This window comes from Gossypium arboreum, chromosome 1 (genome assembly GCF_025698485.1).
Source record: "Gossypium arboreum isolate Shixiya-1 chromosome 1, ASM2569848v2, whole genome shotgun sequence".
Lineage (NCBI taxonomy): Eukaryota > Viridiplantae > Streptophyta > Magnoliopsida > Malvales > Malvaceae > Gossypium > Gossypium arboreum.
The window spans coordinates 103,442,309-103,468,009 of NC_069070.1; the positions used below are offsets into that span (position 1 = coordinate 103,442,309).

Sequence of the window (25,701 nt, forward strand, 5' to 3'; positions counted from 1 at the left end):
ATGTATGATTAGTGTTTACATATATTGAAGTTAGTTTTGAACAAGAAAGGGGGACAAATACTATCTTTTTCAGGCCTGCTTGTATTAAGTACTTTTGAGCATTGATATTGTAAATAGTAACTGATATCTTGCTGGATTTAACTTTTCCAGGGTACCTCAGTGGTTCATCTTCTTTCTGGCACCATCTCTGATGATCATGCTTCATCATATCTATCTGCTGCAGAAGATTTTGAGAAAGTAGCACGTTCAATTCTAAATGAGCTTGGAACTGGCTCCATATCTGGAGATGTTCCTGCAGTTGACAATTCTACACCAGTCTTAACAGGTGACTTTTCTGAGAATTGTGGCTTCTTTTCTTCTTTCTTTTTCTTCCCTTGGTGTGATAACCTCATTTCAGTTTCAGGCACAGTAGTTTCGGATCAGGGTCCCGTTATTGCATCCTCAACAGTTCCTGTAACAAGTCACCAGCAACTGGCCAAAACATCTGAAGATAGGAGATCTATTTTACCTAAAACCAATACTGACACTCGTAAAACAGGGAGGAGGCTTGTTCGCCCACGTTTTGTCAAACCTGAAGAGCCACAGGGTGATGTGGAGATGTCAGAAGCTACATCACACGATGTTGATGCTCAAGGAACTCTCACTTCACAAAACCAACAATCAGTTCGCAAACGTCTGGCTTCTGCTACATCTGAGTTGAGTGAGGATTTGCCAGTTCCCGGGGAGACCAGCACGGATGTGGTTGTACCTGCTCTTAAGAAATCAAAGGGTCCAGATTCTGGACAAGAGGCTGCTGAAGGTCAATTTGCTGCACTCTCAGAAAATGTTGGTTGTCCACAAGTAACAGACGAAGCTTATGATAATGTTGGTGATGTAACTCAAGGTTCAAATGAGGAGCTTGTTGATGTTGAGAAGGAAGAGGCTTACACAATGGAGGAAAATCTTGAAGAGTCAAAAGAACCCCAGGTAGATGGCATGAATGAGGTTGGATTGCAGGAAAATAAGAACAATATATCGGATGAGATCTTGGATAAACCAAGTGGAAACGAGGTGGTAGCTGATGAAGATTCAAAGAATCCAGCTGAGCAAGATAATCTACAGCCCGTGCTAGAAACTGAGAGTGAGAGAGAAGAAGGAGAGCTGGTCCCTGAGGTAGCAGCAGATACTGAAGGAGGTAATGATGCGCACAATGTGGTGGGATCCTCCGAGTTTGGCGATGGTCAGGCAGAGCTAGTTTCATCTCCTCTGGCTTCACCTTCAGGGGTTGATGATGAAGCTCTAGTTACCACAGCAGAAGGTGATAACTCTCCTGATGCTGTAAATGATGAGAAGAATGAGGAAGGTTATATAGGTGAAGAGACTGTTGCCGAAGGATCTGAAAAGTTGAATGATGGTAATGAGCAGAGTGTAGTGGAGACGGATCCAATGCCTGAAGCCGCTGCCGCTGCCGTTGCTACCTCTGGCACTAATGAGAGTGGCACAACAAGTGGTACACCTGAGGGTGAGGTCTCAAAAAACGTAGGTAGTTCAAGCGGTGCAGCAGCAGCAGAAGCAGAGGATGTGAAGCAGATGTCTCCCATAAGTGGGACTGGGAGCGGGAGTGGAGGTAGTGCAACCTCAACGCTGGTAAATCTTCAAGAGAGAGCCAGAGAAAGAGCAATGTTAAGACAGGCAGGAGTACTGGGTTCTACTACTTCAGGTAGAGGTCGTGGAAGGGTTGCAGTGCGTGCTCGAGGTGCTAGGGGGCGCAGTGCGCGTGGTGGACGAGCAGGTGGGGGACCACAAAATTCTGATCAACAGTGACCTATATTTGTTATGCTGGAGACCGGAGAGGTAAGAATAGAGAAGATGAAATGAGATGAGAGGATGTACTTTTTTTTTTTTTTCTCTATGAATCTTATTAAAAATATTTTTGGGAAAGAAGTTAGGAGATGAGAAGTTTTTAACATAATATATTTTAACGGACATAATATTGAGCAGTGGGTGCTAAATGAAGGAATGAATGAATGACAAGCTTGGGCTGGCAAATATCTTTTGTCTATAGCTCTTATGCTAATAAATTGAATTTCAAGAATACACAAGACGAAAGCTTCCAAAACACAGAAGAAATACATTGTGGATAACTTATTTTTCTCAGTCAAGAATTTTGTCTCTACTAGTTTGTTTTTATTTCATTTAATAATAATAATAGCAGCAGTAGTATGCAACGATCGATCTTTTCACAAGGATTGGTTGATTAGCTCGGACTTTGTAAAACCCATCTTCAGCAATGCACTTCCATTGTTTATTAGACTGAAGAAACAACATTCGGATCACAACCATTATCAATCAATAGTTCGTCGTCTTGGTCGGAACTAACAGACTACATCTCTTTTCTCCTTAGGGTTTTAAGTATCCAGTTTCATCACAGTTTGCAGGCAATTTTTCCTTTTGGATCTGCTGTGTTCGCTACTCATAAACTCCGATTATAACGTTGATTGTACCTGTCATGAACTCATAACGCTTTTTAGGATTTCTTTGACTCCAATCTCTTTCTTAGGTGGTGGTTCCACAACTAATATTTTTTCCTTTATTGCGTATATTATATCGATTCACATTATGTTGAGTGTACTGTTCAAATTTTTGAGTTTGATGAGTTCCATCCCCGTTTCTTTTCTTCGACGTTCTTTGGATGAGATTGTTCGTATTTTCACTGGATTTTGTCGGCTTGCTCAATCTTTTTCTTGGCCAGTTCTACTTCTACTCCAGTCCTTATAAAATTGATGGAGCCTAGACAATTGTGCATCTGTTAATGCATATCGCATGCCTAAATCCAAATATAAATGCCTGAATGACTCATTCTTGCGATGTGGAATCATCTAATGTACTCGTATAAAGTACCGTCTTTAACTTTGAGCGATGGACATTAAGCTTGAAGAAGTTCTGGATGTCACCATGCAATTTCCAAAGCAGGTCATAAAGTCTTGATTCAACCGATCGAATTTACGATTTACCCAAGGGTAAGAGAATGCCACTATGTTTTGGTTGGACCATAGAGCGTGGTTGGGAAAACTTATCAAATTGGGAACATTCTTGAGGTTATGGAAAGCCCTGAAATGATTTAGATTGTCGGTCGCGTGTGTGGAGCCATCGTAGATTTTTGGGAATAATTTCACTTTGGTTGATACATGGATTTGTCTTATGACCAATGGCAGGGCGATCTGTGCAACATTTGAACACTCAATCGTTGGATTGCCTTGAGTTTTATAGCTTTTGTTTTAATGCAGCTACTTATTTTGCGCTATCGACCGGATTTGGTTGACAAAACTTTATCCTTCATTTAGATGGTGGTTGGAGAGTGTCCGTTGTCTTAGCAGAGGTTGTGTGTTGTTCCCTCTAGAGGAGTTTGAACTTCTATCTGATAAGATCTGTCTAGAAGGTTGTGCGACGTTTTTTGTCGGTGGATTTGCTCCAATTCCTTCTGTGTCTTCTTCAATATCTTTTGTTTTGCATCAAAGGTGTTGGGAAGGAGTTAAATTACGAGGTACATTTAGAGTGAGAATCAAGTTGTTGTGGAATGGATGACATGGCATTTGCAATTAATGACACTGGCAACATCAATGGAGAATTTTAATATTTGCTGGTCTAGATGTGACCAATAAAGTGCTCATTCTAAGAATTACTCGGTTGGTTGCAATTGCATTTCATAGTACTATTGTCGTGGCTTGACTATACCTAATTAGTAAAATAGGCTAAAGGGATCTCGTAATAAATGTACTACATCGGGAGGTTAGTGGTTTGGGTTGGACTACTCGTTCCAGTGCTAACTGGTTTGGGTGGATGGCTAGTGCTGAAAGTTACCATGGGCGGTTGAAAGACAGTTGTCTACATTTATGACCTAGGCTTGTGATTTTGGGTATTTGTGATAGTTAAGTTGGGTTGTTTGGTGGGAGAGTCCGGCTTTTGTTCAAAGAATTCCCATTAATGGCGTCAATTGTTGATGTCTATTTGTAAAGGATGATCTGGAATGAGCTAGATTACTGTCTTAAGTGGTCTGCAAGGTAGAGAGATTATACTTTGGGACACCTACTAGTACTCTTAAAGTCAGTAAATATAAAATGGTGCAGGCTACTTGGTTAATATCAAAACATTGGTATTTATATATCTTTATAGTGCTTGCTTGATGATATGTGCTCCGTCACATCTTGTGAAGATTCAAATAAAAGAGCTCATAAGTGGACCAATGATATATTTTCATTTGCAAACATGATTCGTTTTGGACTATTATGGAAGAATAATTGGGCCTATTGCGTGAAGCCCAACACTAAGATGAAATGTTACTTTGGATTAAATATTTGCGCCCTATCACTTAGCCAGTTAGTTTTTGGGTTTAAAACTTCGTTGGTTTAATTTATGATCTTCATGTAGTAATGTATTGTATCTTGAGGTGTCAAGTGTGTCTTCAATTTATGCTTTGCATTATATTTAGTTTCCACAACTTTTGTGTGTCCATATCATATTTATATCATGTCACATGATTGTTGTCTTTAATGTGTCATGTTTATTATGTTTTAATTTCACAGCATGCATATTTTTATTTATATTGTGTTTGAGTTTTAACTATTGTATGTTTTAGTGATATTTGTTGTTTGTGATTTTAGCAAATGAGCTAATGGTTTCTATTTTTAGTGTATGTAGGTATATGACCAGTCACAAAGAGGTGCTTATGACTGTTAGTATTCCCATGCAAATTTATGCACGTTCATTTTCTTAGCCAATAAGAATTCATGTATTTCTTCAAACATTAAGTGACCATTTGAGTTCTGCACACAAGTGCATTGTTCTTGCCAAATTCATGAATGGCTGAATTCATGTACCAAGGCTCTTAAATGGATGTTCCTTCAAGGGGAAATAATGTGACTTTTGAAACAAACATTGAATATGCAAGTTCATGTATGGTAAGGGGAATACAATTTGTTGGTTTATGTATTTCCCAAGTGCATGTATGTCACACGCTAAAATAGGGCCTAAGAGTTTTAGGGGTATTTTAGGAATTTTAGCTTTCGTATGTTCAGAATTTTGTGACATGACATATCGGTAATGTTTGTAATTATGGTTTTTATAAATTTAATCAATTTTTAAAAATGAGTTTTAAATACCTTTAATTTTAAAAAAAGGAGTGATTTGTAAAAGAGTTAAATTTGTGAGTTTTTAAGAAGAATTAGACCAAAATTTAAAAAAAAACCAACCTATTTCTTCTTCCCACTTACAGTTTTTCACGTTAACTCTTCCCCAAAATCAGTGTTGCCGTCCCTTGATTCTCTCTTGCTATTTCAATCAATTTTGAACTCAAATTCCTAATCCTTTTTTATTTTTATCACCTTTAAACCTTAAACCTCTATAAAAGGCCAAGAAAAACACCAAAAAAATACCATAGTTCCTCCATTGTCAAGTTTTTGGATTTTTCGAATTTTCGATCAAACGCATAGATTTTCTTCATCTAAGGTAATGATTCAATTCCTTATAGTTTTTAATGTTATCTAGTATTTAAAACTAAGTTTTTAGCTGTTAAAATGCATGTTCTTGATAAAAGCCAAAAATCGGGTCATTAATGGTGAATTTCGGGTTTGTGGATAAAAACGTGATTGCAAAGTGTTTTTCAATTATTTTTAATATGATTAGAAGGTTTCTAAACTTGCTTTAAAGTTTCGTTAAGGATTTCTAAGGACTTGATGAATTTTCGTGAAAATTACCATAAACATGTTAAAAATTTTGATACCACGAATTGAGCAGTTTAAATGAGAATCAATCATAGGTGAATAATTAGATGAATGGAATTCGTTTTAGGCAAAAAGATTAAGTATAGACCGAAATATTTGAGTTTCAAGTTTGTTAGTTGAAATTTCAGTTTCTTGAGGAATATAGTTTAGGCTTGCGTTTTTTGTTGGTTTAAGTGAGTCTTTGGCTAAATTTTGATTGTGTATATTGTGTGGTAATATGTGTGGAGCATCGGAATCATTGGAACCTTCTACGATCAAGGTGAAAGACAAGGAAAAGCTATTTTAAGCTTTCGGCTTTTCGACGAAAGCCTAATTGGTGAGTGTTTTGGAATAGCTGCTCGTAAGCAATCTGTTGTGTATTTGGGAATTTAGAGATAGCCTAAACCCCTTCTTTAAATTCCGAGTGTAAGTGTTCTTTTACCTATGCTAAATATGTGATAAATATGGTTGTGAATTGTGAAGAGGATTGTGATGTGATGAAATATAAACATGTTGGGATGACTATTGTGACGATAAATATGATGGTATGTTATTCATGTCATGTGACAGTATGTATAATGTGCTAATGATATGATTATGCGGTGAATACGTTCGGATAATCGGTAAGTAATATTTGATGACATTATGAATATTTTGGCCTTGTGACTTGATGAAACCGTTGGATATAGTTGACATGTCATAGGATTGTGAGTACTCACTTATTTGTGTTGTGATATATGGGGCGTTGAGGCCTAGTGACAGTTTAGGAGAGATAAAGGAATGTGAGCCGAGCTCCATTCACTGGGATATGTATGTGTGGTGTGTTGCAGAACATTAGCTATATGCTTCGCTTATGGGATATGTTTGACTCTACGAGTTTATGTGTGGTGTGTAGAGATCCATGTACCCGATGAGTGGTGATAGAGTCCACTTTATGTTTCATAATCTCAAGAGCCAAATTATCATATACTGTAACTAAATGTAATTATATGTGCTTATATTTGATTGATGTCTGTCAGAAATTGATATATGTATGCCTAAATGTTTGTATAAATAATGTGTAAAAGAATGCATAGAATATGACTAAATATGTGAATCATGACACTTAGTTAATGATGTTTTGGGAATATGCTGTATGTTGTTTGGTTGATGCGTGATGACTTGTTTCCGTAGTGGTTATTCTAGGTATTCACTGAGCTTGTTAAGCTCACCCACTCCATTTTATCCTTTGTAGAGTAATTGTGTTCTCGGTGTGAGAAGTGTGGCTGTCGAGGGATTGATCCAAGCCATTCTTTACTTATTATAGTAGGAGTTTTGCTTATTCTAGTTCTAGGGAATAAAAAGGCAATGTGGTAGACATTATATCGGTTTATTAAGATGTTTTGGGGATTATTTGTATATTGCATATGTTGGGAAGCTTGTGAACTTGGACTTGGTGTTTGGTTTATTGTTTAGTCATTTTGATGCATATGTGACTAAAGGAAAGAAGCATGATGTTTAGGGACTAGGTTTGAATGATTCAAATGCTCTTATATGCTGAATTTTTGTAATTTGAAGCAGATGTATCGATATTAAGGCTTTTAGAATGATACCTCTTTATTTTTGAAAGTGTAGGGAGTTAGAATATCAATTTGGTATCGATATCTTGGTCTGAGTATCGGTACTCCGGTTGTAATTATCGATACCTTGCGAAAGGTACCGATATTTTCTGATGTTTTGAAATTTGGTAAGAAATAGAATACTAATTTGGTATCGATTTTCCCAATGGTATCAATACCACTTAAAGGAAATAACGGTACCATAGTGGTGGTATTGATACCTATGTAAAATTTTTTGGGAAAATTTGCTAAGTAGTTCCAATGCTCGAGATATGTACATTTTATGTTTGTTTGTCGTATGTTAGTATGATTAATTGCTAAACTAAGTTTGCATGACTTGATATTCTTATAAATGCTAGAATAATTAAAGTAAAATGAAACTGCATGTATTTCAACTATGATAATTACAATGAAGTCGACATGAGACGATAGTGTGGCATCTCAATATTCAGCCTGGTGTTCAGGCCGGGTATTGGGTGTTACAATGCACGTCGAAGGGAGATGTTTGACCATTCATTCATTCATGAACACCAAGAAGTTGTCAAGGGGGAATGAATTGCAAGAGAAGATGAATTCGGTCATACATGGAACCTAGGAATTTATATTCATGTACGACTTGATTCATGTACAACATTTAAGGCCGAATTCGACCATTTGTCTACCTAGGATAGTCTATAAATATTTTGCATTAAAATATTTTGCATTTTGTAACTTTGAAAGGTTAGAATTTTGATTTTAATCAAAAATATATTTTGAGAGTTTATTCTCTAAGATCTCACGAACACCACGAACTTATCAAGACTTTGTCTTGTGGCGTTCAACCCTTTAAATCTTATCACTCCCCTTCTTATCTATATCCTGAGTGTGGCGATCAACTATATCGGTGGTTCCTAGCTCTCTATAGTTGACGGGTTTTAATTTTTTTTAATACTTTTCGATTCCTTAACAACTTTATAGAAAACGTGACATGATCTCCTATATCGTTGGTTCTTTTCTGGGTTTGTTATCGTGTCAAAAGTCTTGTATTTCCTTATCTTGTTATTTTATCTTTTTCTTTTGTTTTAACTTGTTTTCATATATGTTAGAAACAGTTGGGCAACAAAAGTGATCTTGTGATCATCTAACGATTACGAGCTCACGTCATTTGGTATCATAGCTATTTTTCTGATCAGGTATCGTATCTTAATTCTTGATATTATTTTTAAAAAAAGTTCAATATATGTATCTATAGAAAAAAGAGAAAAAGTTCGAAAGTAAAAAAGAAGTTTGGAGACCTATAAAATTTTTTTCAATGAAATAGTGTTGTAGATGTTCTACACATTTTGGTAAGTTTTGGTGAAAGAAAATTTCTTTCTTTGTTTCAAGATTTTCCAGTTTGCCCGAACTACCAAATTACTTTCCAATTTGTCAATTTGAGTCTATCTTAGCAAGATAGTATAAGCCTTTTTCGCATTTTTATTTCTTATTCAAATTTGGTTTATTCGAGTCATGTGCGTCATTCTCACCATCTTATTTCCATTTCCTTAGATTTCCACCTACATGCACGCCTACAAGATTGATTTTGATTAACTTCTTCTCCAACGTTCTAAAGAGCTTAAGAGAATCGAGAGGTAAAAGGCAAGAGTGGTGAGCACATTAAAGCAAGTAAAAGCCATGATTGAGTCTAAACACGATAAGAGTGTTTCAATCAATCGAGTGAAATTGTGAGGAAGTGAAATGTGAGGTTTTATTTCATTTACTAATCTTTTCTTGTTTTATAGCCACTATGCTGCAAAATGAGCATGAAAGAGGACGTGAAGGAGTACTTAATTTGAAAACACAAGCTTTGATACGCGAAATGCGAAGGTTGTTGGATGAAAGACTTGAAACAATCAACAAAAGGTTGGAATGAGTGGAGGCACGAACTTGATGAGGAAGATCTCCAAGAACCCTAAGTGTGGAGAAGGAAATGCTTCGAATAGATCCGATAACTACGGATATGATGGTAATGACAAAGATGATAATGATAGAGGTTTTGTCATTAGCATGAGGCGAAATGAACAAGACCAAGGGAAAGACGAGGCTGTGAATTGGTTGATGAAAACCTTGGAAATATCACATTGACAATTCCTCCATTCCAAGGAAGAAATGACCCGGAGGCGTACTTAGGATAGGAAAAGAAGATAAAGCTTTCCTTTGACTGTCACAACTATTCTGAACTCAAGAAGGCTAAGTTAGCTGCCATTGAGTTTATGGATTATGCCATGATTTGGTGGGACCAATTAAATTTGAGTCGGAGGAGAAATAGAGAACGATTGGTGGAAACTTGGGCTGAAATGAGAGCTATCATGCGAAGGATGTTTTGGGTCGCTGGGATATCCCTTGGCACAGTAGAAAAATTATTCCGGCTTTCCTTTGCCCTTGTTCTTACGAACCATCAGAATGGGCTTAGGTCCAGCCTGTTTCATGTTACTTTAAGCAGTTCGTAACATGCTGAATAAATGTGGCAAAGTCTTATTAATCTCATTCATATTGAAATTAAGGACAAATTGGCTAAAACTATCTGACAAAGATTGCAAAATAACACCGATGGCCAATTCCTCACCTAGAGGGAATCCAAGTTTTTCAAGGCTTTTTATATAGCCTATCATTTGGAGAATATGAGTTCCCACAGGAGTTCCCTCTACCATTTTGCATCGAAATAGAGCCTTAGAGGTTTTATACCTCTGTTGACATGCTTTCCGCTCATATAATTCCTTGAGGTGCTGGATCATATCATAAGGAACCATATTCTTATGTTGCTTTTGAAGTTCAGGAGTCATAGTAGCAAGCATTAGACATCCTATGTCTACCATGTCATCAAGGTGCTTCTTAGAAGCATCCTTTTTAGCTCTAGAGGCATTAGTCATTGGTTTATTAGGAATAGGTTCTTCAATGACATACAATTTACGTTCTTGCTTGAGGACAATCCTGAAGTTACAGAACCAGTCAAGGAAGTTTAAGCCATTCAACTTGTCCTTCTTAAGGATGGATCACTGTGATAATGAGTTTGTGTTGTTTGCCATAATAAATCTGTAGGAGTGAAATATGTGCATGAGTAAACTTACCAAGTTTATTACAATCATTAAAAGTACTTTATTAAATGATGCGCCCACTATTTTATTCAAAATTAATAACCTTCATATATTAATTTCAAAAAATCCTTTCTCTCAAGTTTTTCTAGCGGGTAAGGATCTGTATTTTACCTCCTCTCAAGTCAGCTTTAGCTTTACTCTCAAGATTATGGTTATTTAGATAAGCAACACTTGCTAATTACATCAAATGTAACTCCTTACTATTTGGTGGACAACTTTTGTTCCAATCATATCATGATTATCCAAATCTCTTGCCTCTAGGTTTCTAATCTTATTAGAGTAACCTAGTTAAGTTATTAACCAATATTATAACCAACGAATATCACTTACTTATTCTTCGCGTTTGACCAAGATAGATACAAGTACTTCGCTTTAGCATAGCCCACATTGTATTGATCGAGGCTTTAACGAGGGTAAATATTGGAAGGCTATCTTAACTTAATATTTTATTGAGGGTTTTAAATACAATTATCTCACCATTAATAGTCAATTTGGCTTATTAATATTTTAATTGATCTCATCAATTTTAATAACATACATGCTAATATATCATCCACTGCATCACATACATGAAAAATATAAAGTAGTAAATAGAATGCAATGGTTATAGCACATAAAACTAATATGGTTCAGCCAATAGGAGAACCGAAAGGAATCCTAAGGGTGTAAGATGCTTCTCAAGCTTCTTCTTTGCATTAGGTAGCTCTACCTTCAACTCCTTTAGTCCGCAGTAGCTCGAACAAATTTACAAATTATAGAAACTCGTTTTACATACGAGGGAGTAAGATGATAAAAGAAATACAATAGAAAGCATAGAAAGACATGACACACAAACTATATTTATAAATTTACAGCCTTTGTAAATAATAAAATAAATGTGTTATCAGGCTATAACTAAGCATTCCCAAACATCGTGCAAATCAACCATAACATACAACATGTAAAATAAAAATATGTTATGTTTTATTTTTTAGTCGATTGTTAAAATTAGAACAGTGATAAATCTGGGGATTTGTGTGTACTGACTTTGTCGCACAAGTAAAAATTTTGAGTAGGATTGTTTTTTTTATGACCTTTCTTACTGGAACAACCATTGTTCCCTTTCGGAAATACTAGTAAGTTAACTGTTAACTCCAGATCGGTTAACCGACCCAAACTACCATTAACCGAATTAACCGATCCTTTTAAACCCTTAACCGTTAACCGAACTGAATTTTTTTCAAAAAAAATTAAACGAACCGAACTTTTTCGGTTAATTCGGTTGGTTAACCGAATTAATCGAAATTTATATATATATTTAGTTTTGGTTAAAACAAGTATAAAACATATAAAAAATTAACCGACTTAACTGGCCGATTAATTTATATTTCTAAAAAATTGACCAAACCGACTGAATATTTATATATTATAATATTATTTATTAAATTCGGTTAATTCAGTTAACCAATCGATTTTGAACCGAATTAACCGTTAATCGAACTTCTAAAAAATTATTAACCGAACCCCGATCAAATTAATTGGTTAATCAACTGATTAATCGAATTCGGTTGGTTAACCAAATTAATTCGATTTTACCCGAAATTTGCACACCCCTAGTGGTTCTGTGCTCTACTTTTATGTTTAAGGTCTGGAGTTCAAGTCGCATTGCTAAAAGTTGTATTATTTTAAAAACAACCCTTATCCATGCATTACATAGTTAAGTTCAATTCAGTATAAACTTGTATCAAGAATGAGCCTGCTGGTTCACTAGCTAAACATCTGTTTACTCTCTGGTCTTGTGTTCGAGTCCCAGAAAGGACAATAAGGAATATTTTTGTCAAATGCTAGAAGTTTGCTTGGATGTTAAATTTTAATTAACGTTAGTTCCAAATTTTAATTTTTTTCTTAAGTTTTCTTCTTTTCTCCTTCGTTACTTTTCTTTCTTTTTATTCTTCATTCTTTTTCTTTTCTTTTTATTTTTTCTGATCATGGTCGTAAGAAATACATGATTAGTTGAAATTTTATTGTTAGCCATTGGTTGGAAGGCTATCGAGTAAGTCACTGTCAATTTGAACGTTTTTACAGTTTTTCTTTATTTTCATAACTTGCTTTGAATTGGGTATTTTGTGTATTGTGAGAACATTTGATAAACGATTGGTTGTTTCCTTGTTAGGTGAGAATATTGAAAGTAGGGAATAGCAACATGATAATTTCAGTGATCGTGGTTGAATTTTTGGTAAGTTTTGGTTCTATTGAAGGTCTCGTGTTGAAATTTTTGACATAAGCATTATGCCCATAATTGAGAAATTTTGTTGATTAAAGGGCTTAATTGTGTGACTGAATGATTGTTTTAGGATTCGGAGATCCTTTATGTTGTTATTGCTTCAAAATCCCTTCAAGCGCTTGCCAAAAACCCTTAATTTTGTGAATTTCAGATGCCGAAAAATGTGGCTATCGAAGCCACACGGCCAGGGAAATAGGCATGTGGTTGGCCGTGTAACTTACTGTTCATCAAATTTGAACACATGGGCAAGTGACACGGTCGTGTGTCCAGGCCGTGTATGGCCATGTTAGTACAGGGTTCACATAGGAAATAGACACGGGCATGTGTTTAGTTCGTGTAACTCACTACTTATGATTTAGGACCACACGACCTGGGACATGAGCATGTGCCTAGGCCGTGTGAATCACACGGGTAAGGATATGGGCGTGTATCCAGGCCGTGTGAGCCATATGGACAAGGACATGGATGTATGTTCAGGCTGTGTGAGCCAAACGGACAAGGACATGGGCAAGTGTCTAGGTCATATGGCATATAAATAGGATCCGGATCTTGTTTCTGAGGTTGTGAGTGTTGTCCAACACGAGTACTGACCTCCACAATGTATGCATGATCTGAATTTGATTGTATGAGGACTCTCTGATGCTCTAAGATTGATATATGGATGATATAAATGTATGTGTACTGTTATGGCTATTTCTGATACTGATATGTAATTTCTATTTGTGAAATGAATTAGAATGACTGAACACATGTTATGGATATTTGTAATCTACATTTGCATGGGTTGGGATTTTGTGAAGAAAGAAGTAATCTGCTCTGAATCAGTGGCTAAGCCACGATGCGTATAAATACTAATCTGGTGTTTTGTTGCATTTCCATCAAGCAGCTAGGTTGCATCTCTATAAACATGTCAGATAGACACTCTATGGTGTGTAGGGTTGGTTGGACGTTGAACGCCCTTAACGGTGTGTTGGGATGCCCAAAGATGGTGTGTAGCAGATGGGGGTAGGAATAACTGCATATGAATCTGATCTATTCTGTATATGAAATTGAAATTGCTTCTGCGTATGTAACTGAACTATTCTGTATCTGAGATGAAATTGCTTCTGTTATCTAATTGAATCATGGGATTCGAGAACTATCTTACATAAGTGTTTTAATTGAACAAACATCTTTTACGTACTGAGTTCACAACTTATTTCGTTGTTGACTGGATTTTAGGTGGCTCTCAGACTTGAACGGGTCGGCGCTGCTGGAGTTCGGTCAAACCCTTTTAGCTTTCCTTTAAATTCTACTATTAGTAATTCCAGTATTCTATGCTATTGTGATATTGGGAGGATTATGTAGTTAGTTAATTTCTGTGATGGATATAATATGTTGAATGGTTTCATTTTAACTGCGTTATAAGTGTGGTTTCCTAATATTGATAATTTAACTCTTTGGACTTGGTCTGGTCGTGTAGGACAGGTTTAGGGTGTTACATGAAATCTAAAAAATACGAAGGAACCGCTGTTGGTTTTATCCCTTTTGCACATTGTCGATCCTAAGCCACAACAGAATCGTCCCGACCTCTAAGTAGTCTACCCCGTTGCGAACGAACAGACAAAAACTCTCTCTGAATGTTTCAGAGAGTTTTTTTTTGAAAAAAATGTGGCTGCTAGACCTAGGTTTCTTTTCCTTTTTGTGGTTAATATTGGTAACCTTAGGGTTTTTATGATTTCCTTTTATTTTAATATCTATATTAAAAGTGGAATCACCCCTTTTTGGTTCCAAAAAATATAAGGAAAATATCATAATGTAATATCCTTTCCAAAAGATATTAATTTCCATATATTTTCGTTTGACTGAAATTATTATAACACTTTATTTTAATAATTTCGATAAGCAATACATAATTAATATTTTAAATGAATCAAATTCATACATTTATTTTAACTATGTTTTCTATTCTTGCACAACAAATTTGTACATATACTGTGTTTATTATTTAACTATCAAATTAAATTAATTCAATAATTAATATAATTCTCGTGATAGTTAAATTTAATACCAACTATGTTTAGATTTTATTCGTTTCAACCATAAGGTGTGACCCTGTAGGCTATTATAATATTGGTAGTAATACTAGAACACTTCTAATGTTATAAGCAATGAGTGGCATCCAGCAATGCATCATTGCTACCCAAGTTATAGGAACTCATGGTTCGACATAACCTTTATGTGATAAATTTTCATGTATTCTATCCTTTTGTCCTTTATAACTCGATTGGACACAAGTCATGAAATAGTCACACTTGCAAAGTCCAATCTCATGTTTCTTGATACCTGAAGTAGACTACAATAAACAAATAAGTGTAATATCTCATATTAACTTATTTGAGCATGGCCATGCATTTCTAGTTTCACTTCATCAAGTGGCCTAAGATATTGCTCCCATTATGTAAGAGGGACAAATTCTATCTTGATCAATCATATCCCACTACATAGATTGTGGCATACTGTAACGCCCTAAAATTCTTATTTCGGCTTTTGTGTAAATGTGATACAAATTTTTATCTGCTTCAGTGGTTAAGTGTTCTAGGAGTGTGTGAGAGGTCCCAAGTTCAAGCCTTGCATTTGGAAAATTTTGGTATTTTTCTGACTTAAGCCTTATACTTGTTCAGCGGGCTTATAATTAATTGTTTGTATTTCCATACCAGAATGAGCCTGCTGGTTAGATTGGTAAAGGTGTGTTGTGTAGAGGTCTTGTGTTTGAATCTCCGCGCTAGTGTGGGTATTGTTTTTGCTCGATTATCAAATATAATTTGGGTTAAGTTAGAATTTTGAGAAGTAGGTTAGTGGGAGAGTGAATTTAAGGATTTTGGAAAAAATCTGATTAGTTTTGTTTTTGTTTTTCTTTTTTCTCTCCTACCGAAAATCTCTATGTTTTTTTGGAGTATTCTTCTAACTTTTTTCTTTTTTAGACTTTTCTTTCTGGCTGCCATCCTTTTGATTTTTGTTCACTTTTCTATCGTGCAAATCTTCGTGGATTGGTATTTTAGGTAAGTTTCATGAAAGTTTTGGAATTTTTGGAAACAATTTCAGTTTTGTTAATGTGTTAATTTCATGTTTAGGTATTTCTCAAGGGAGTCAAATCACGTTCTCCAGCTAGTAGAGTGTTCAGGCTTCCGTATTCACTTCGGTAAATGACCGAGCCTTCATTTGAAGTATTTTCTCGAGTTTGTCATTTAGGGGTGATGAATGGTTTGGCTTTGTTAGATGGAATTGATTGGGTTTTGGTGTTATTCTTAGGTATTGGCAAGCTCGGGAGTGGTTTCGCAGCGAATCGATAGTAGGTGTGTACCTGAAAACGCAGAAAACGGGATTCGACGAAAGCTGAAATTGCAAACTGTCGATGCTACATGGGCGTGTGGTCGCCCGTGTGGTAGGACGTGTACGAAAACACGACCGTGTGGTCGATGAAGACACGGTCGTATGTAACACACGACCGTGTAATGGCTGAAACGTGGCCGTGTGGGTTTACACGATTAGTCCACACGGGCGTGTGGAAATTTAGGCCAGGCCGTGTGATCTATACGGGTCGAGGCCAATCTGAGTGTGTGGGCCAGACGGGCGTGTTGGCCCACACGGGAAAACCACATGGGCCTGTGGGTCCATTTTGCTAAAATGTTTCCTAGGGTTGCATGGTTCGCCCAAGTCAACTGTGAACCTACTGTAGGGTTGGTAAGCACTATTTAGACTCTAAATTGTGTGACATGGATATATTATGTATGTATTGAGCACGATAAATTTATGCATGTTTACTGATCTATATGTGTGACTGATAACTGAATTTTAGCATGCATTTTCGTATGTCTACATTGAGCATGTTTAGTTGCATCTGCATTGGGGTGGGATGATTGATTATTGGAGGAAGTGTACTGAAAGGCTTTCATGACTATTACCTGGCAGCTCAGCTACAATATTACTGTTATGTGCCGAATTCGGTACGACTTGGTGTGTAGGGCTGGGTGGGTGTTTTAAACCCCACATGGTGTGTAGGGATGAACGAAGATGGTGTGTAGAGGCCGGTGGGTAGGACACTGATTTCTGTTATTGTATGCATACTGTATCTGAGACAGGCCAATGCCCTAATTATTATCTGAAACTGTATTTGAGCAGGCTAAGGCCTAAACTGTATCTGAATCTGTAATGGGCTTAGGCCTAGACTGCATTTGACTGATAACTATTGTCTGACTATATGCATGTCTTCTGAGGGGATTACACACTAAGTTTACATAAACTCACCCCTTTTTGTTTAATCTGTACAGGTAATCCCCAGGTTTAGATGGATCGGTATGATGGAGAACTCAACGGTGGCCACATGTCTATTGAACTGTTTTAATTTCATTTTTGATTTTTATTTCCTATTTGTTTTCTAGGGTATTTTTGATGTAATTTGGGACTTTTGGACTATTTGCCTTTATTTTGGATTTTAACTGTTTTCATGGGCTTTTAAACTGCAAAACTTAATGAAAACTCGGTTTAATTAAACAAAACATTTTTCCTAGATGCGAACGATTTTATTTAAATATCACAATTTTAAAAGCTTCCACTACATAATATGTTTTTAAACGAATTGAGAGATAAATACAAGCTAAAAAAATAGAAATGGTTTTAACTTGATAAATTCGATTTCAAATCCCTTTTCATGTGACATCGCTAGATTCGGCCATAACATCTAGGCCTGATTTGGGGTGTTGTATTTAGTGGTATCAGAGCCAGGTTACACAACTCGACTATAGATTTTGGGTTTTAAAACTTGGTTTTAAAGATCTGGTTTTAAAATAATTTGAAATGATTTGACTGAAAATGTGGTACACCGAGTCTTCGACGCTGATCCTGTAAGTATTCTGATAAACTGTTATGATATTATAGATAGTCTGTTATGAAAACACGCCAGTTAGTGTATACTAAAACTGTAGTGGAACTGAAATTGATAGAGATTGTACTTGCAAAAAATAAACTTTAAAATTATGAAACTACTTTACATAAAACATCTATTAATAAATACTGAAACTATAATTGATTTATAAAATTCGTAATACAGATAAATCCGAATAGACATGAACGCATGAGATATCCGTGGATGTGGTACTAGAGGCTGAGGTAGAGGCCGTAGGGGTGTGACAACCCTAATCTGACCCCAGTCGGAAAGTGGTTTCGAGACCACAAAATCGAGTCATAAAAATAATTAGATGTTATATTCGGTGCTTATTATATGTGAAAGTTCATGTGTGAAAATTTCATGCTTTGATATTGTCATTTGTGAGTGAAATTATTAAATAAGACTTATGTGGAAATTTTTTAAAATGTGATAGGTAATTTTTGTAGTGGTTAAATAATTAATGGTGTAAGATAAGTGGGTTTGCATGTTAAATTTCCCACTTTAGTTTTAGTGGCCGGCCATAATGATGATGTTAAGCAAAATATGTATTATATATTAATATTATATAATAGTAATGGTTTAAATTATGAAATAAAAATATTAATTGAAATAAGAAAAGAAGAACAAAAGGTTTGGTTCATCTTCTTCCTTGTTTAGCCGAACCTTAAAGAAAAAAGGGGAGATAGCCATTCGGTCACTTTTGAGTTAGAATTAAGGTATGAAATTCATGTTAATTTTTGAAATTTGTAGCATATATTAAGTTAGTTACTAAGTCCCTAACTTAGCCATGTCAAAATTTTGATTTAGTAGTGATACGAGTTTTCGGCTATGGAAGATTTTTGAAGAGAAAAAGATTAAGGATGTCACCTGATTCTGGTTGCTGTTAAATTTTGCATATCTTGTATTGTGGGTAAAATGCACAAAATAAGTATGGTTGGAACTAACATGCATTGCTATTCGGTTTATGCTTGAGGAGTTTAAAATTTGGGAGCTTAAAACTGTTTAAATTGCTATTTATATTGCTGTCCAAAAGTTTCAATTTTAGTAATGTCCCATTTGTAATAGTTGAAACTAAGAAATAAGTATTTGATGAAAGGATGTAGGTGGTTGAATTGTCTGAAAATTTAATTGTTGTAGCTCGAAAAGTATTCAAATGCGTGCTGGAAATTTATATCTAAAGGCATGCTAGAGTTTAATATGTCTGAATGTATACAAGAGATTAATTTAACCCTGCTTAAATAGACGAAATGTGTACGTAATTTAACCTTGTCTATTCAATAATTATTGTTGTTGTTCTGTTTCAAAACAGGTCAAGAGCTTATATACTTAAAAAATTAAATTAGTACATTGCATGATCTTGAATGATTAATTAAATGCTTTTTGGTGGCTTTGATATATCATTATCGAATTATAATACAATATATATATGAGTACTGTATGTATAAAATATTGAAATTTTATATGTAATGTGATGTTTGTTTGTGTGTTTAGAATGAAATGCCGAATTTGAACTTGAATAATGATTTGAGCACGATGTATTGTATTGAGATTATGCTTTAGTGAAATTATAGATATATGTGATGAAATTGATTGGTGATATACATGTTTAAATAATATGAATGCAAAGAGTTGTGAAAGAGTAAATTGTAGTAAATCTGCTTGGGACAGCAGCTGTAACTTGAATTTGGAAAATCACCATAAATTGTGGGAGTGGAGTTATAAGCTGAATAAATTATGTAATTAAAAATTAATGAGTCTAGTTTTAAATGAAATCAACGAGAACATATTTTGACTTTTGTACAATTAGAAATTTGATTCGTAGTAAAGGGTGGTCAGATTAGTCAAACAGTGAAACAGGGGAAACTTTAAGAAAAATCTGGTATTGATTGGCCAAACTAAAAATTCTGAAAATTTTATGAATAAAAGATGTACAAGTCTGTTTTCAGGAAAATTTTACGGTAATTGATTTGGAGTTTCGTAGCTCTAGTAATAAATAATTTAGTGACTGTTGCTCAGGAAGACAGCTTATTGTGAATTTGTGATTATGTGATTATAATATAATATATATACTTAACAAATCTATTATAATATATATTTAACTTTAAATTTTATATTAATTTTAACCTTATGCCGCATCATTTTAAGACAATGGCATAATTGCTTCTTTAGTCCCTTTAAGTTTTCTTTAACCTATAATTCAACTTTCACCCTTTATACAAGTTAGTCCTTATACCTAATTACTCTTAATTCATGCAAATTCACTTAACCAAAACCTAATTAACTATTCACTTAACCAAAACCTAATTAAGTACAAAACTACTTCGTAAATATTTATTAAATATTTACTAATTTGATTTACAAAAACAGAGTCTCGGATATGCATTTTCTAACACCTGGCACTATCGGGTTGTTACTTAACTATTTAATAAGAAATGGGTAAGGGGTGGCTTGAACCTAGAACCTTTAAGGAGTGTACTCACTACTTAACTATTTAACCTAAGTCATTACTTAATTAATTATTTCAATAAACCCCTTATGTTTTGGGGCGTGATAGTGGCAAATTTAATTAAAAGATACTGTAAGTGTTAAAAGCACATAAATAAACTCAATTGGTTCCACACACAATAATTTGGGGTTAAAGATGGTCAATTATGGAGTCAAATTAAGAATATGGGTCAAAATAGCAGAATGAAGACTTACGTTTCGCGATAGCAAAGTCATGTCTCAAAACATGCCTCCTTTTTCAGTTTTAGCTTTGAAGTTTCATTTCTCAAGACAATAGACCCATATCTTAAGACCTTGACCCCTATGTCTCAAGACTTCAGTCTCATTTTCAGGAATTTAGCATCTATGTTTTGTGTCTCGAGATAATTTTACCATGTCTTGAGACATGTAGCCATAAATGCATGAATCACATGATTTTGATCTTAAGGTCTCTAGACATATTCTTGATGTCTTGAGACATATGTCAATAAATACAAAAATTAAGGAATGTGAGTCATACAATTGTTTTTCTACAAGCACCTAAAAATATTTCACATGCAACCAAACTAATGCCAACACATTTGGCATTACTAAAACAAGTCTAAAACATGTAAAATCATTATATTAACATAATAGATCAAAAGTTCACTGGGCAAGTAAAATGTAAACCATAAACCATACATTTATCTTAGGAGATGGTATAACAAATCCAAATCAAAAGTATTCCTAAGTCCTAAAATGTACCAACATATCAAATATGCTAATTATATCAAATCCATATAAAAATATACTCAAGATAGGACAATTCACCAAATGACATAGGTACATGCCCAATACTAAGTTCAAAAGCAAGAAATTATAAAGTCCAGTGATTTTGTAATTGAAGCTTGAAGCCTTAGATACTGGGAACAACTAAATCAAATTTCGTATGCACTTCTAATACCTAGGCACAAAACAAACAATCTGCACGCTGAGCTTTTAAAGCTCAGTAGTGCTAGAAAAAAGCCAATCTTGTAATAAAAAACCATTAACCAATAAATCATGCTAACTCATCAAAAGATCATCAATTAAACATATTTTTATACTCAATGTGACAATAATTTAGTCTCTTTGTCGTATTTCAATAACATAATTCAAGCCACCTAAAACATTTAAATCATACTTAGCATTATCCCAAGTTGGCATGATAAGAGGATTATGCCACCAAAATTTGAACTAGGACAGTAAATGTTGTTATTCAACTCAAGGTTAAAACTATTCCCTGGCAAACTAAAATCCTGCTTGTAACGCCTTGACTAATTTATTTTTGTTTCTGTAAATTTTGTCATAAATATGTATCTTCTTTGATGGCTAAGTGTTTTGGGTGTATGTATAAGGTCTTGGGTTCAAGTCCTACAGTTGGAAAATTTTGCTATTTTGCTCCTAGCTTATCCCTTGGAAATTTGGCTTATATTCTAACTTCAGTAAACTCATATTAAAATGAGTCTGCTAGTTTAAATGGTAAGATGTTAGCTACCATAAGGTCTTGTGTTCGAATCCCCATGTGACCATGGGTGTTAATTTTGTTTCGATTGTTTGATAGAGGTTCGGTGGAACTAAAACTCTGAGGTAGTTAGATGTGGTTAGTGGGTAGGATTTTAGGGGATAAGGTTGTTAGTGGATGGAGTGGGGATTTAGTAAATTTTAATTTTTCTTTCTCTTCCCAAATACTTTCTGACGTCAGTTTCTGCTTTCCTCCTCTGTCTAACATTTTTCCCTTTTTTCCCTTCTCTGCATTTTTTTTTGTTTTTCGTTTTCTCCTTCAATTTTGTTCACCCCTTTGTTTTCTTCTCATTGCAATCCAAAATTTTGGAGTTTTACGTGCGATTGGGTAAGTGGGGATTTCACTTGTCTGTAGCTTTCGATTTCTGTAAGCTGTTTGGATTTATCTTTCCGTTTGAATTTCTAAATGTTGTGAAGTAAAGGAAATTAATTCTCTGTGAGCGTATTGCACAGGAGTAGTCAGTGAACCTTTGAATTTCGCTTCAATAGCCTAAATCGCGATAGTAGTTGTTCTCATCGGCGGTAAGTTTGTTTGCGTGATTTGATTTTACGATGTTAAATTCTTAATTGGTTGTTAATTAGTTGTGGTAATGTCATTTCTAAGTTCTGGTGGTCTCGGGATTACTATGGCATTAAATCCTAATCAAGTGTGTAACGAAAATACGAGAAAATGTGGTTCGGTGAAAGCTAAAAAAGTGGCCTTGTGGTCGGTCATGTGTCACACACAGCCATGTGATGGGCGAGTGTGTGGTCGTGTGGGTCACACAGGCTAGGCCGATTTGGGCGCGTAGGCCACAAGGACAAGGACAATTTAGGCGTGTGGGCCCACACGAGCATGTGGCCTCAAATTTTTAAAATTTTTCCTATGGTCATAGAAGTTGTTTTGATTGATTGTGGGCCTTTCGTAAGGTTGGTAAAGGCAAACAAACCCTAATGCATGATACCTTCATATTTTGATAGACTAATTTGAGTTTAAGAAATTGATATGAATGATTTGTCTATTTTGTAAAAACATGTATGATATATGTATGTGAGCATGCGAGACACGTTAATTCTATATATCTGTCATCTGTATCTATATATAGGGTGGGATTAGTTTATTAGAGGAAGTGATTTGTAAGGCGACATTTCGCTGATTTACTAGCAGCTTGGCTGCAAATTATTATGATAAGTGTCGTAGAGGCACTAAGTGGGGTGTAGGGTTAGGTGGGTGTTTTATACCCCACATGGTGTGTTAGGATGGTTGGAGATGGTGTGTAGAGGATGGGGCTAGAACTTTGCATATTTGTATGTATCAGATACTATGATTCTGATAATAACTTATGTTCGCTTCTGTTATGGTATACTGAAATTTTGAATTTGATGCATTTATGTCTTAGTTAAGTTACACAAGTAGTTTACGAAAACTCAAATCTATTTGTCTGTTTTGTTCAGGTAATCCTCAGACATAGGCGGGTTGGTGCAACGGAGTCTCTACGGTGACCACAAGTTCAAGAACTGCCTTAAATAATGGTTTTTATTTAAATTATGGATTATTTCTTAGAGTTTTATAATTATTGGACTCTCTAGACTGTTTGATTTTAATTTTGGTTTTTGATGTGTTTTTGACTTTTATATTGTGATATTTGAAAAAACCACGATTTTACGCAAATAAAAGTTTTTCTGAAAACACAAATTCAATTTTCATCTTTAACAATATCAAACTTTCGCTGCAAAATAAGTTTTTTGAAAGAGAAAATTAACAATATTTTCCTTAACGAAAATAATAATATGTTTGATAGAATGTGGATTCTTTTTAGTAACAAATAAACGTGAGAAATTTAACATAATAAGATTGATTTCAAAACTCTTCTGCGTAACACTCCTAGATTCGGCCATAACGTCTAGGCCGGGTTTGGGGTGTTACACTGCTAGTATGGTCCCTTTGAAGTAGCCAATGTATACCCTCATGAAGAAATTGAAGTCAAGGACATGCAAACGGATGGTCACATTTAAAGTCAATGGACAACACTTAAAGCACTACTGGGGTGCTTATGTGCATCGAGACAAACAGTTCATAGACCTCCAAGACATTTAACCTCAACATTTCGATAATTCTTTTATTTTATTTTATTCTATTTTCACTATTTTTAAGTTTCTCCTAGTTGTTTCATTTTTTTTTCACTGTAATAATTTTTGTTTAGTTGGTATTGCAGGTGTTACTTAGGAAGAAACAAAAGGTTGAACGTCATAGAAACCGGTACCATGGCAACGGTTGTGTAGCTCTTGAGAAATGAAATAGTTAGGAGAAATGAGTTGGCCCAATTTTTGAAGGAGGTTAAGATGTTGGGTCCCATTTACAAGAGTTAAGCCCAATACCAATTTCCCCAAAACACTTGGCCTCAAAATTTTTAATTTCCCTCTTATTCCCATAGCACATTGTGCCACTAAACCACGTCAGGCCTATCCAATCACCCATGTCAAGCCATAATTACTATTTACATTATCATCGTTACTTCTACCTTTACCCTAATCCCATCCTTTTTCCTCACAGTTACGCTAACTCTTTTATCCCTCAAAACTACCTGTGCCTTTTCAACAAATAATATTTTTCCTTTTTCTCTTCTAAATCGACGTTGTCCCTAACCCATAACAATGGCTAGATGATTTACCCCTCAAACTGTTGTTGTGCCACCACAAATGTTTCTCAATGTTGCAGCAGAGGAGAAGTATAAGAACAATATATCCAAGAGACCATTTTTCCTCGAAAAGGCTTTCTTTTTAAAGATGAACCTTTCATGGGGTATGACGTCTCCATTTCATCTGTGGTAGAAAAACATGGTTGGCAATTCTTTTGCTTGCATCCTGAGGATGTTTTGACTAAGCTTGTTTGTGAGTTTTACGCTCACTTCACTTCGCCCAATAACACTTTCATATTTGTTCGAGGAGTATCGGTGTTGTTTGATGATGACAACATCAATGCTTAATATGGGCTCTCCGATGTACAAGACAAGCATTCTCAATTCGCTGCAACTGTCACCACTGATGGGTTGAATCATGCCCTGCAAGACCTTTGTGTTGAGGGAACTTAGTGGACAGTATATAGGCAAAACTGTTACACAATTTAATGGGTGTCCTTAAAGCCTAGTTGCAGAGTTTGGTATCATTTCTTAAAGACGCAGTTAACCCCTTCTATCCATAACTCTATAGTCTCTAAAGAATGGATGTTGTTGCTCCACTCTATAATGATGGGCAGAAGGATTAATGTAGGAAAAATAATCTTCAATGAAGTCCATCGTTGTGCGCTGAAAAATACAGGGAGTATCAACTTTCCATCCCTAATCATTGCATTTTGCCAACGAGTAAAGGTCCAAGTCCAGCCCAGCGAGGATGTAACCTCAAATAAGGGGGCAATCACAAGGGTTATTGTAGCCAAAATATCTAGAGTGGCCTTGCCATAGTAACAACCACCTAGCTCAGTTTTTACATCCTCTACACCAACGTTTTCCACTGCAACCACTTCTACTTCTAGCAGTCTATATGAGTAGTAGGTGCTTAGCTCATTTGCGAGGTTACAAAAACAATTACAACTCTTCGAGACTCAGCAACTTCAAATTACTGCAAACTTGGCAAAGGCACAAGAAAGAATGGCCATTTTATGGACCTATGTGGAGAAGAGAGATGTTGCTTTAAAGAGGCCCCTTCAGAAGAACTTTACCAAGCCCATGCCTACATTTCCTAAATTTCCTAAGGAATTGCAATCATCTATCGAAGAAGGGATGGCCATAGTAGAGCCAGTTGAAACAGAGCTTGGAACCACCAACCCTGCTGCTGAAGAGAAAGAAACCAAATCACCTGATGAAGACACAAAAAATACTAAATCAATCCACATAGAGATCGATAATGAGCGGACTAAAAAATCAACCCCTACATCAACACCACCAGAGGATAGTACTGCAGCTATCCCAGTTACATCTACCGAAGCAATGAATGAACAAGACCTCAAACTCAATTGTATCATTGATGAGATCACCAAACAAGAACGGCACGAAAGTCC

The 25,701-nt window shown here is 35.4% G+C and overlaps 2 protein-coding genes across 3 annotated transcripts in view; one reads left to right on the top strand and one right to left on the bottom strand.

The window, feature by feature from the left end:
* Positions 1 to 2,060, top strand: part of LOC108482575 (nuclear-pore anchor) — a 30,704-nt gene extending 28,644 nt beyond the window's left edge. The window contains exons 47-48 of one of the 2 annotated variants that reach the window (XM_017785705.2): positions 151 to 325; positions 398 to 2,060. In XM_017785705.2, the coding sequence (XP_017641194.1) occupies positions 151 to 325; positions 398 to 1,803 (1,581 nt within the window). In that variant the 3' untranslated portion in view covers positions 1,804 to 2,060. The remainder of the gene's footprint in view (positions 1 to 150; positions 326 to 397) is intronic. The other variant, XM_053029841.1, reaches the window with a different exon arrangement.
* Positions 2,061 to 9,789: 7,729 nt separating this feature from the next.
* Positions 9,790 to 10,224, bottom strand: LOC108481619 (uncharacterized). The gene has a single exon (XM_017784729.1). It carries the CDS (start codon positions 10,222 to 10,224, stop codon positions 9,790 to 9,792), a length of 435 nt encoding a protein of 144 aa, XP_017640218.1.
* Between the last annotated feature and the right edge of the window lie 15,477 nt (positions 10,225 to 25,701).